Source organism: Hylobates moloch, unplaced genomic scaffold (assembly GCF_009828535.3).
Source record: "Hylobates moloch isolate HMO894 unplaced genomic scaffold, HMol_V3 SCAFFOLD_16, whole genome shotgun sequence".
In the NCBI taxonomy this organism is placed as follows: domain Eukaryota; kingdom Metazoa; phylum Chordata; class Mammalia; order Primates; family Hylobatidae; genus Hylobates; species Hylobates moloch.
Genome location: NW_026652291.1, coordinates 12,203,098 through 12,216,440, shown reverse-complemented (window position 1 = coordinate 12,216,440; position 13,343 = coordinate 12,203,098). Strand labels below are relative to the sequence as shown.

At 38.6% G+C, this 13,343-nt stretch overlaps 1 protein-coding gene across 2 annotated transcripts in view; it reads right to left on the bottom strand.

The window, feature by feature from the left end:
* BTBD7 (BTB domain containing 7) overlaps positions 1 to 13,343 on the bottom strand; it is a 101,694-nt gene that overhangs the window by 52,000 nt on the left and 36,351 nt on the right. Inside the window, exons 2-4 of one of the 2 annotated variants that reach the window (XM_032180386.2) lie at positions 8,890 to 9,077; positions 6,764 to 7,843; positions 166 to 1,640 (exon numbers count right to left, since the gene is read on the bottom strand). In XM_032180386.2, the coding sequence (XP_032036277.1) occupies positions 1,564 to 1,640; positions 6,764 to 7,843; positions 8,890 to 8,971 (1,239 nt within the window). In that variant the 5' untranslated portion in view covers positions 8,972 to 9,077 and the 3' untranslated portion in view covers positions 166 to 1,563. Of the gene's footprint in view, positions 1 to 165; positions 1,641 to 6,763; positions 7,844 to 8,889; positions 9,078 to 13,343 lie in introns of those variants that run through there. The other variant, XM_032180384.2, reaches the window with a different exon arrangement.

The following is a 13,343-nucleotide window of genomic DNA, read 5'->3' as shown; positions in this document are numbered from 1 at the left end:
TCCACTTTTAGTTCTGCTCCCCAGAGGTAACTACTCTCAATTCTTTAGCTCCTTCTCCCAGTAATTACCTCTCCATATTACTGTTTTTTTTTTTTTTGTTTGTTTGTTTTGAGACAGAGTCTCGCTCTGTCGCCCAGGCTGGAGTGCAGTGGCGCAATCTCGGCTCGCTGCAAGCTCCGCCTCCCGGGTTCACGCCATTCTCCTGCCTCAGCCTCTCCGAGTAGCTGGGACTACAGGCACCCGCCACCACGCCCGGCTAATTTTTTGTATTTTTAGTAGAGACGGGGTTTCACCGTGGTCTCGATCTCCTGACCTCGTGATCCGCCTGCCTCGGCCTCCCAAAGTGCTAGGATTACAAGCGTGAGCCACCGCGCCCGGCCTACTGTTTTTATTAAATCAATATTCAGTGTTTATAATTAGTGCTTACCGCTGAGCCATGCTGTATACTAAAATTATACATTCTTTCATATGTAATGTTAAATTTATCTTGGAAATATTCTTCTTTTTCCATTTGCTTCATTTTCTATGAACTTATTGCTAATTCTTCATAAATGCACCACAAGAGCCATAAAATTGCTTTGTCATTTGCTATTTAATGTTCAAACACTGAAAGTAACTGACTTCTTCCCAGACACCTCTTTCCTTGGAGACTTTCACCCTCCCGGTCTGGGCTAGACTGAATGCCCACTAGACCTACTGCGTGGCTGATGCCTGGGATCTCCCTTTGCTTCCTTCCCGTGTTGGAGCCCATTTTCTAGATCCTTCACTTCTTTGTTCTTGGTTTGCTCCGTCATTTGGTGGAATACGTTCCCAGCAGCTGCCTGAGTGGGGAAGCAGGGGAAATATCCCTACACAGGCAGTTTTTCGAGGTATGACTGAAAAATGCCTTTATTTAGCCTTACACTTGATTGACTGTTTGGCTAAATATAGGATTTTGTGTTTAAAATAATGTTCCATCAGCTTTTCTTCACTGTATTGTGGTATTCAGTTGTTGCTACTGAAAATCTCAATACCATCTGATTCCTATTTCTTGCATGGAACCTAATTTTTCTCCTCCCTGCAACATTTAAAAATTGTCTCTTTTTCCCTAGTGCTCTGAAAAAGAAACTTTTTATATAGAAATTCCTTTAGTTTTGGAAATATTTCTTATATTACTCCTTAGATACTGTCTTCTCTTCACTTTTCTCTGGTATATATTTCTAAAGCCACTATTTGTTAGATGTTAGACCCTGGATGAATACTCTAGTTTTATTTGTCTCCACTCATCTCTTTATTATTATTTACTTTCTAGATTTCCTCAACTGTACCTTTCAATGCTTCCATTATATCTTTCATTTCTGCTATCTTATTTCTAAAAGCTCCTGTTTTTACTTTAATAGCATCCTGCTTATGTCTCACTGATTCCATAAAAAGTTCTTTTATATAAGGATATTTTGATTCTACTGAAGTTTTCTTCTGCTCCCTTCATTGTCTGTTTCCTCCAGGACTTTTGTTCTTTTTGCTCTGATCTCTGTCTCAATTTGGAAGCTTTCCTCAAATGTCCAGTTATCCTTGGATGGGTTTTCATATGTAAGACTGAGGCAGTAAACAGCTGTTTGAAAGCTCTGCTGCACAGGCAGGCCTGCTGACTGTAGTCTCCTCTGTAAAACAAATGGAAGGCAAGCTGGCTTTTTCATTTTATAACCCGAGTGTAATTTCATTGTGGAAATCCAAAACATCAGTATCTGTAAGTATACATACTTTTGAGCTGTTCACCATTTCCAGGACTCCAGTTTCTTCTTGTATTTGCCTGGCTGGTATTACAGCAGGGGTTAAGGAAGTAGGTGATTTCACCATAGGGTTTCACATAATTTATAGATTTCAACCCTGTGCCACATCCCTACCCTCCTCTGTAGCTATTTCCAGATTTGGAATCTCTCTAATTTCTTTAGAAAATTCAGAAAATTTTAGAAGATCTCAGGTCTCCTGTGTTTTGTTGTGGGGGCAGTAGCAGAGAGGCGAATTGAGGGGGCGGGGACAAGCGCATGTCACCTTGTTGCAAGTGATAGTAATTCAAGAACAGACAAATGGACCACTGGGACAAAATGGAGATTGAGTACTGATGCATGAATACAATCCATGCATACACAGCAGCGTTAAGAGTGGCACAAATCAGGAATAGGGAATTAGTAGGGAATACTTGGCTCACTATATGGAGAAGAACAAAACCATATCCTTTTCTAATACCATACATAAAGATGAATTCCAGGGTTGGGGAAAGGGTCTGATCACTCAGTATTCAGACTTAAAATCAACTCTTTTTAGTTCTATGCTATGCATATCCCTTCTTTCCAGAGTATTTAGTTCCACCTGGCCTGAGCCACGCCAGAGCTTTAACAGGTGAACTGCCTCACTTCTCCTCAGTAGCCCCCTTTACAGCATCTAATTACAGGCTGCTCCTCTGTTAAGCCAGTAATCAAGTCTCTATCTGCTTTCCATTTTCCAAAAATTTCAACATCTTCTTCCCCATTGTTGTTTTCTTCTTAGGTATCTTTGTTTCTTTGTCCTTGAGAGTTTATATTTGTTTTATTTCTTCACTATGATAATAGGGCTTTGAAGGAAATAAAATTAAACATATTCAATTTGTTATGTTTAAATGAAAATCAAGTGAAGTTAGATCTGGTCCTAAATGCCAGGCCTGTAAGTTGAGGCCCTGTTATCTACTTGCGATTGCCTAATACCTGCTCCTCCCTACTGATATAAAACACATTCTCTGTGTAGGCCAAGAATCCCAACCCTCTGGGCTTTTTTTTTTTTTTTTTTTGAGACAGTCTCACTCAGTTGCCCAGGCTTGGAGTGCAGTGCTGTGATCTCGACTTATTGCAACATCCACCTCCTAGGTTTAAGCAATTACTGCGCCTCAGCCTCCCTGGTAGCTGGGATTACAGGTATGCACCACCACGCCCAGCTAATTTTTGTAGTTACAGACGGGGGTTTCACTATGTTGGCCAGGCTGGTCTTGACCTCCTGACTTCAGGTGATCCACCTGCCTTGGCCTCCCAAAGTGCTGGGATTACAGGTGTTTGAGCCACCGCACCTGGCCCCAAGAATCCTTTCTTTTACCCACTTGCCAAACCACTCTAGCTGTCTGCCAATACTGCCTTTTTATTTTTAATTTTTTGAGACGGAGTCTCACTCCATCGCCCAGGTTGGAGTGCAGTGGTGTGATCTCAGCTCACTGCAAGCTCTGCCTCCTGGCCTCAGGCCATTCTCCTGCCTCAGCCTCCCGAGCAGCTGGGACTACAGGCACCTGCCACCATGCCTGGCTAATTTTTTGTATTTTTAGTAGAGATGGGGTTTCACCTCGTTAGCCAGGATGGTCTTGATCTCCTGACCTCGCGATCTGCCCGCCCCAGCCTCCCAAAGTGCTGGGGTTACAGGTGTGAGCCACTGCACCTGGCCTTTTTTTTTTTTTTTTAAGACAAAGTCTCACTCTATCACCCGGGCTGGAGTGGAGCGGTGCAATCTTGGCTCACTGCCACCTCCCCCTCCTGGGTTCAAGTAATTCTCGTGCCTCAGCCTCCCGGGTAGCTGGGATTACAGGTGTGTGCCACCACACCCAGCTAATTTTTTTTGTATTTTTATTTTTTTGAGATGGAGACTCACTCTGTCGCCCAGGTTGGTGTGCAGTGGTGCGATCTCAGCTCACTGCAACCTCCATCTCCTAGGTTCAAACAATTCTCCTGCCTCAGCCTCCCGAGTAGCTGGGACTAGAAGCATGTACCACCATGCCTGGCTAATTTCTGTATTTTTTGGTAGAGATGGGGTTTCACCATGTTGGTCAAGCTGGTCTTAAACTCCTGGCCTCAAGTGACCATCCACCTCGGCCTCCCAAAGTGCTGGGATTACAAGAGTGAGCCACTGTGCTAGGTCTAATTTTTTTTTTTTTTTTTCGGTAGAGACGAGGTCTCACTATATTGCCCAAGCTGGTCTTGAACTCCTGGGCTCAAGTGATCCTCCTGCCTCAGCCTCCCAAAGTGCTGGGATTACAGGTGTGAGCCACCACACCTGGCCTAGTAAAATTACTTTTTAAACTTAAGGTTATTTTTAGAAAAAAACTATATGGTAGTGAGAGACATATGTTGTGGTGATTATTATAGTTTAGCAGCTAACATTTACTGAATGTTTACTATGTAACAGGTGCTATTCAGATCATTTAACATATATTATTTCCTTTAATCATCATAGCTTATAGGGTTTACTATCTTTATTTTACAAATGAGAAAAGAGGGGCTTAGGCTATGTGACTTGATTAAGGTCAAACTAAGACACAGTAGAGAACTGAAACCCAGTCTGTCTGGTTCTAGAACCTGAACTCTTGAGCTTTATGGTATAAAATCCTACCTCAAGTGACCTAACATTCTTCTTCCTATGGAAATAAGATCAAAATTATGTTAAAGTTATAGTCTTTTATAAACCTTAGTATGAATATTTCATGGGTATGGGGGAAAGATATGCCCCATATGGGTTACAAAAAACAAAACCAGAACAACTCAAACTCTATTTTCAGTAACAAAGGGAAAAAGAAGAGCATATATCCACATTTAAGGGAATATTTGTACACAAGTTTTTTTTTGCTTGTTTTAAGTAACCAGATTAGGTAATGCAAAAAGTATTATTTTATATCTTTAAATACACTGAATAAAATATAACTTTTAGCTAAACACTAAAAAAAAAAAAAAGAAATTGACTCAAGATAAACTCTAGCTAAATAAACAAGTATTACCAAAGATCTTAGATTTGGCTGACAATTTTACTTTGCATCTAAAACTTAAAAAAACCTGCAAGGTGTGGTGGCTCATGCCTGTAATCCCAGCACCTTGGGAGGCCGAGGCAGGTGGATCACCTGAGGTTAGGAGTTTGAGACCAGCCTGGCCAACATGGTGAAACCCTGTCTCTACTAAAAATACAGAAATTAGCTGGGCATGGTGGCAGAAGCCTGTAATCCCAGCTACTCAAGAGGGTGAGGCAGGAGAATCACTTGAATCCAAGAGGCAGAGGTTGCAGTGAGCCGAAATTGTGCCATTGCACTCCAGCCTGGGTGACAAGATCAAGACTCCGTTTTTAAAAACAAACAAACAAAAAAACATATATTAAAGAATGCTTTCTCATACAAGGTCTATATAATTTGGTTTCTTATTAAAAGGCATCAAAAATAAAAATATTTTGAGAAAATATAGATTATTATATCTTTTTGGTAATGTTGCAAACTTCAAATTTTTCTGTAGAAGCATTTTCTGACAAATTTGGTTTTACAGAAAAAAAAAGTAGCTTAAACTGCTACTCTATTTTTGATAACATATTTTTCCTAGTTTGACACCTAGTCTATTATTGATACAATGATTCTTATTCTAAACTAATAAAATGTTTTAATGACATTTTGATTGTTGTAATAAAACATCTATTATAAAAGGATTATGGTAAAGTAAGGTTTTAAAAGATTCTTTATGTAAATGAAATCTCAACATTTTCCCACTCACGTTTATCAACGCCTTCTTCTGAATAACTTCCCATTTACTGAGATTTTTTAAAAATAGAGCTGAGTTCTCACTATGTTGCCCAGAGTAGAGTGCAGTAGCTATTCACAGGTATGATCACAGCTCATTGCAGCCCTGAACTCCTGATCTCAAGTGATCTTCCTGCCTCAGCCTCCTGAGTAGACAGAACTACAACCACACACCACTGAAACTGGCTTAATGTTGTTATTTAACTGGGGCTATTTTTCAATTTTTCAAAGCCCTATTGATAGGCTGACTTAACCATATAATACATATTATTTTCAAGTTCAGTACTCAGCTTTCCTTATTTAAATTTGTCTCCTACCCAAACCATTAATATTTTCTTCTAACTGGCAACTTCTAATGTTCTTTTAGCCAATATGCATTAGCTAAATTTCTCAAGTAGTCTCATGTCACATAGCTTATTTTCTTTTAATATATGGTCACAGAAAGCTAAGAATGCACTGTCAAAACAGCAAATTGTCTTTGCTCTCCTACAAAAGGTCTCTCTCCAGCTCTGAAATGTTAAGATTCTAACATTTACCAACAGATATATACTTCTTTTAATGTAACTTTCATGAATTTGTTTGCCTATAACACAAAAAACGTGCTGTCCTAATTTTAAAAAAATTTTAGTTTAAATTAAATAAAGAAGGCACATGAGTCTAGCGCTGTGTTTTACATGCTGTAGGCTGTGGCTTGATGTACAAGTTGAATCTAAAAATAAGATAAGGAATATTTTAAAATTTAAATTAGAAACCCTGCCCAATTCTGATTCAACTAAATTCGTATCTAAATGTGACTATCTTCATTTTTGTAATGAATTTTTATTCTTATCCAAACATTTAAACATCAACAAGGTACTGAACATAAATATGAGACTCAAAATATGGGAAACTGGGCTCTTTCAAAGCTTGGGTGGAGAGGGTGTAGGCTGGTAATTATATATTCCCATACCTATCATCTTACATTAGGGAAGAAAGGACCTTAAGTCTCATTTAATGCTCTGAAGTCATTAGTATTGAATACTTGATTTTAATAGTAAATAAAGAACCACATTAATACTGACCCTCAATCTGTCTCAGATGTCATAACTGAAAGTTCAAAAAAAACCTGCCCCTGTAACATCCCAAACACTGAAATCATAGAATATACTGGTTGTGTTTTCAATTTAGAAGATCAATACATAATTCTATAAATCAGAATTAAAAACCAGAACTTCATACCTTGTGCAAGCATGTTAAATTCCAAGAACAGTGCTATGTGGTAAAGTTCCATGGCTTCTTCTGCCCTGGTCATGTTTGGCTTCCCTGCGACGAGAGCCTGAACTTCACTGAGACTCCCCACAGAGGGGCTACAGTGCAAAACAGAGAGGTCCACCATGTCGGTATACATACAGTGTAATATCACTTTTGCATATTTTTTTGGTATAATGGACTCATCTAATATAATTCTTGTGGGAGTCCTCAAAGTTCGGTCTGTGATTTCTTCACCAGTTCGTATCCTTCTTTGTAATAAATTTCGAAAAAATGGGGACCGTGCAGAAATAACAGCCTTGTGGGCTTTGAGCTCTTCATCTAAACAGTTCTGATTGCCACCAAAAGCTTCAACCAGTTCAGAGTCTGAAGAAAAACTAAGGACGACATCATAATAACACATGTAATCAAAGAGTCCACGCATATCTACATCAAGGGAATTTGGTGTTCCAAATTCTTCACTAAGCTGAACAAGGATATCGACATTTTGAAACCTTGAGTCCTCCATTCCAAACTCTCCTGTATAAAGGTAGTGTAACAAAGCAGAAAACATGGGCACATCAATACCAGCTGTATTGATGTCCATTATTATCTCTGCCCCATACTCAGGTGAGGAAGAAAGCAGTGTTTTAAAAAACGGACACCTTGCTGCCAAAATGGCACGATGAACAGGAAAACAAGTTTCTTGAAATATTAAGTCTACATCAGTACAATACTTGTACTCATAAAGATCAGCCATATCTTTCTGCAATGTCCGGGCTTCTGGTCTAGCCAAACTGGCTTGTAGAGAAAGCTCCTTTAATGCTGACGTTCCCTCATATTCCTCCACTAATGCATTGACATCTCTAACATCCCACCCAGAGAGGAGTTCTCGCATCTGCTTGGCATGATCGGCAGACCTATTAGATTTCCGACGCTTAATAAACTTCTTTTTGAGGGTGGCAAGGCCAGAGGTTCTCTTTTTTTTGTCTTGTGGTTTCTCATGGCCATGGTCAAGGCTATACAACTTTGATTCGCAACCATAGCCTTGCTGAGAATAGGATGATGTCCCTAAGAAGAAAATTAAACAAATGAAAATTTGTTTCTTTTTTCTTAACATTCATTTTCAACGTTTACTTTAACATTTTTCATGCTGAAAAATTCTGTAAGCAGACATTACCGAACCACTCAAAATTGCATTTGTTTTTTATAAAGGAAGATAAAAAGCTCAAATAACTCATTTTAGTTTTCAATTTAATTCAATTTAATTTTTAGAGATGGAGTCTCACTCTGTTGCCCAAGCTGGAGTGCAGTGGCAAGATCATAGCTCACTGCAGCCTCAAACTCCTGGGCTCAAGGGATTCTCCCCAACCTCAGCTTCCCAAGTAGCTGGGAGTATAGGCGTGTGCCACCATGCCTGGCTAATTAAACTTTTTTTTTTTTTTTTTGTAGACATAGGGTCTCACTAATGTTGCTCAGGCTGGTCTTGAACTCCTGTCTTGGCCTCATGCAATCTTCCTGCCTTGGCCTCCTAAAGTGCTGGGATTACAGGTGTGAGCCATTGTGACTGGCCTACATTTTTTATATTAAATAAGAAATAGGGACAAATGGCAAATTAGTCTAAATTTCTTTAGAAAAATTCTTTTGTTCCCTGGCTATCGAAGGACATTTGTCATAGATCTTAATCATGGGTTTTTTAGGAATGAAAAGTAGGCAGAGTTCTAAATTAAGAATATTACTTGTATATAATTGTGAAATGTTTCTTTTTCTTCTTAATTACACAAGTCTGCATTCGTATGGGCAAAATAAATGAAATGGGACACAGGAAATATGTACTTCACTGTTTTAACACCAATGGAGATTGCTAGTTTGCCTAGGGTAATTGGCAATTATGGTTAAAACACAGAAAAGCTCAACTGTGCTGCAAGTGGTTTGTTTAAGATAAAAACCATACAAGTCAGATTTAAGATTTACATTTGTTGGGGGAAAAAAATCTAGATGCTGCAGAATTATTATAATAACTACAGCTCACTTCTTTTGTCATCTACAGAGACTACCGAAAACACAATTCTATTATAGTCACAAAAGAAAATGAAGTTAGAAAAACTGAAAGTTACCTATAAAAGTCTGTTGGGCCTGTGAATTTCCCCCTACCCTCGGGGAACATGAATGAGGATAATTAGATGCATTAGCACCCATTTTCTTCAGTCACTCAGGCATTCCGGCTGCGGGTTCTTCAGAGTATAATCCCAGAGGCCTTTATGAACCTTCAACCCTGGATCCAGCAGCCTCTTTTCATCCATTTCTTGATATGAAACAAAAATAATTTAATTCATTTTTTCAAGTGTATCTCAGATCACAGTTTTTTTAAAAAGCTACTGAAAACTGCTTTCATTCACAAACAACAACACGCTGTCAAATTCACATGTCAAATTTTCATAAAATGTAAATCTTTAAGCTTGAATTACGAACCTGTGTTAGCTGTAATCTGAGCCATAAAATGTACCAATTATATACTTTCTAAGTCAGTAAAAAGTAACATATCAAACCAATTTAAATATATAGTTACAGGAAGAGTATTTGAAAACACAGGGAAAAGTATTTGGATTGCAAATAAATGTTTCAATTTTTGTTTTAAATCCTTAGAGGCAACCACCATTCATTATTATCTAACACTGTAAGCAATTTACAAACATTTAAGAGGTCAACACTGGTACCGCACATACAAATAACACATAATTGATTAGTTGTTTTTCTGCCTTAAAATAAAGTTGCTAAAAATCAATCTTTAATCTGTATAATTAGGCATTTTACTAAAAGAGGGGGTAGGAAAGGTGGACAATTAAAGCTAAATATATGTAAGCTACTAGTTCTATGGTAATTTTGAAAGAAGTTATTATACACATGGCAAGAGACACAACACAAAAAATTTTATCTATCCGCCCCATAAAGCCCTGAAACAAAAATCCTGCTTTCTATTATCTGATATGATGATTTAAATGGACAGGGCAGTAGCAATAAGAGGTAATTCTAACAATCGCAGATTAAATTCTGAACATGGAAACTTAACTCTCAGAGCTGCAAGCAAAAGATATATGCAAAAAAGAAAATCTAAGAGAGAACAAGATTAATGGAAATACTTCTAAATCTTTTTACACCATCTGGATATATAAAATCTATCTGACTAAATGGGGTAACGGGTTTAAGAAGAGAAAACGCCATTTAAAATCTATTATTGGAATTGTTAAGAAACCAGCAGGCAGTTAACCTAGCCTCATAAAGAAGAATGAAGTGTTTTAACAAATACAGTGAAAAACACGTACACAAATTATCACAAAAACTCTGCTAGAAACAGAACTGTGTCAAGATGCTTGGAATTTATTTTCATCTCTGTTAGTGACACAGCATAACCTTATGAATTCATGTTTAAAAATATCGCTAACATTTGTGTTTTCCTACCATCTTTTATAGACTATATTTATATGAAAATTATTTATTTAGACACAGTCTCGCTCTGGCGCCCAGGCTGGAGTGCAGTGGTGCAGTCTCAGCTCACTTAACCTCTGTCTCCCGGGTTCAAGCGATTCTGCTGCCTCAGCCTCCTGAGTGGCTGGGACTACAGGTGAGTGCCATCATGCCTGGCTAATATTTGTATTTTTAGTAGAGATGGGGTTTCTTCACCATGTTGGCCAGGCTGGTCTTGAACTCCTGGTCAAGACCAGGAGTCTTACAAAACAGGAAAACAGGAACTAAAATTACCTCTATTAATTCCACTTCAAACTTAAAAACCAGTTAAGTCTAACAAATCTTACTTTTAAAGCTGAGCCCCACAGAATCTTCAAGATCTTATCAGGCTTTTATAGTGGTTCTTTCAAAGAAAATAAGGGCCTGGAGGCCAAGTTTGTGGCCTCATTTATAGGTCAAATCCTAATGTCACTCAGGGTTTACATTTAAAACAAAAAAACAGCACAAACAATCCTTTCTCAAAAAAGTTTAAAATATATTAACAAAAATCCAGAATAAAACTATCATATAAAATAAAAAGCCTTTACCAAAATGAGGGGGGAAAAAGACTTTTAAGATGCGCTTGGAATCCGAGTGTAATGGGAGATGATGAAAATCGCGTTGAAGTGTTTCTAAAGGTAAGACGGCATGGTGTCACTCCTATGGCTAGGCCTCTTCGCACTTTCAAGTTCGGTTATTATTTCATTTTTTTGTTTGTTTTGCTTTTTTATTTCTATTGACTGAGTAAATTTAGTAACATAGCACAGAGTATGCTTATGGTGCAAAACAAGGAAGAACAGAGCCTTGCCTCCGGATGAAGAAAAATCAGAAGCATCTTCAGAAGCGGACAAGAATCTTACTTTAACATGTACATGCATGCATACACATATAGAATTATTTTCATCTGAGAATCTTGTATGGTTTGTAGAGACTCAAGATGCTACACGTCGAGCATCCCTAATCAGAAAATCCCAAATCTGAAATGCTCCAAAATCCAATACTTTTTGAGTGCTGACAGGATGCCACAAGTGGAAAATTCTGGAGCTGCCTTCTTTGCTTTTTGATGGTTCAATGTACATAAACTTTGTTTCATGCACTATATTAAAAATATTGTATAAAATTACCTTCAGGCTATGTGTATAAAGTGTGTATGAAACATAAATGAATTTTGTGTTTAGACTTGGGTACCTCACCAAGCTATCTCATTATGTAGACACAAATATTACAAAATTGGAAAAAATCCCAAACCTGAAACACTTCTGGTTCCAAGCATTTCGGATGAGGAATACTCAACGTGTATTACAATGGTGTAATACTTACATCATGTCAAAAATCCTGTTTTTAAAAAAAGCTCTGGTAAGGGAAGAACACCAAGAAAAAAGAAAACAAAATTTAAAAAGCTCTATTTTATGATGAGCACAATTAGATATCCTAAAGCAATTATACAAGAGTTATATGACATCAACGGCTCCACTGGAGAAACAAGAACAAGTTGCAAACACTAGGGAAGTCAGAGGCTGAGCTAAGGACGTTTGGCCATTTGCTGCTACAATAAGCAGTGGTAGCTGCTGGGATAGCTGGGGTTTCACCTTAGAGAGGTGGCCAGAAATACAAGTGTCTTTGGGATTTAGGGAAAATCTCTTCCTGGTAGCTCCTGGTTAATGGGAACTCCCTTCAGGATGAACTGATGTGGGGACATTCATATATCCTACTGGAGCTCTATATACTAAAATAAACACAGACCTTGGAAGGGAAGGGAGGTGGGGGAGCCAGATTTCCTGGATGAGATGTAACCCTTGAGTCTACCCTGTGTCCCCCAGTTCCAGAGCCTGATGGGTAACCCTGACTATAGTTCTAGTACTACAGCAATATTTCTTCTCAAAAGTCTCAAAATTAATTCAGGGATTAATGTCATTACTTCTCAGGTAACCAAAATCCTATGTCAAATGGTGCTCAGTATTATGTTATTTATTTCTGAATCTAAACCATCACTTGTAGATGTCGGAAATGAGAACTAGTCTCAGTTTAATCTCTCCAGCAATGTGGATTAATTAATTAATTAATCTCTCCAGGCAAGCCTGGTCTCTCTTCTATAGACATCCAATCTTTGTATGATGCAAAGGAGAGAGGAGCAAGGAGAGGGGAGAGGAGAGGAGAAGGTCTACAGGACTTGGAGAGGCCCAGAAGATGCAAATGGCTGATGAATCCTTTTTCTAGAATCACCATTCTGGGGGACTCCCTCTTAATAGCATACGATCAATCCCAATCAGATGATGCTGACTGTCCTAAACCAAAATAAGCTCCAGTGATCACAGCAGACCTAACTGTGGGGTAGGGGCGGGGAATCTTGTTGAATGCAAGAGAGACTAAACTACTCATGAGACATTTTTTAAAAAAGAGAAGTCAACTTTCTCCTCCCTAACCCACCCCCTGCACCCCAGCCCCCAAAAGAAAGCCCTAGGCCAGCATTTTCCAAAGAGCTTTCCCAAAGTTTAGAAAATGTAGGATTAAACAAAGCCAAATAGGTTTCTTTACTTCAGGACATTTGAGCACCTTTAAAGTGCTGAGGTTCATTGTAAAGTGGGAGCATTCAGCATGATCTAAAGAAGCCCTGCTGCCCCCACAGGGCATAAAGGAATGAACTTGCATAACACACTCAGGAAAACGCTGATCTTTGCCATAAAAACACTTTTTATTGCTTCATGCAATAGAAAGAACTGTGGGAGTTAAGGTATCTAGGATTCAGTTATCTCTGTGTCACTAATTTACCATGTATGTAGGACACGTCACATGTAATCTCTACGGGCCTCAGTTCCTGTATCTGTAACATAGGAACGTTGAAACAGAGTTCCAAAAATTTAATGAAGTTGTACGGTTTATTAATTTAGGAAATATGGATGGGGAAGGAAGTTCTTTCTTCTTTTTTTTATTTTTATTTTTTGAGATGGACTCTCGCTCTGTCGCCCAGCCCAGCCTGGAGTGCAGTGGCGTGATCTCAGCTCCCTGCAATCTCTGCCTCCTGGGTTCAAGTGATTTTCCTGCCCCAGCCTCCTGAGTAGCTAGGATT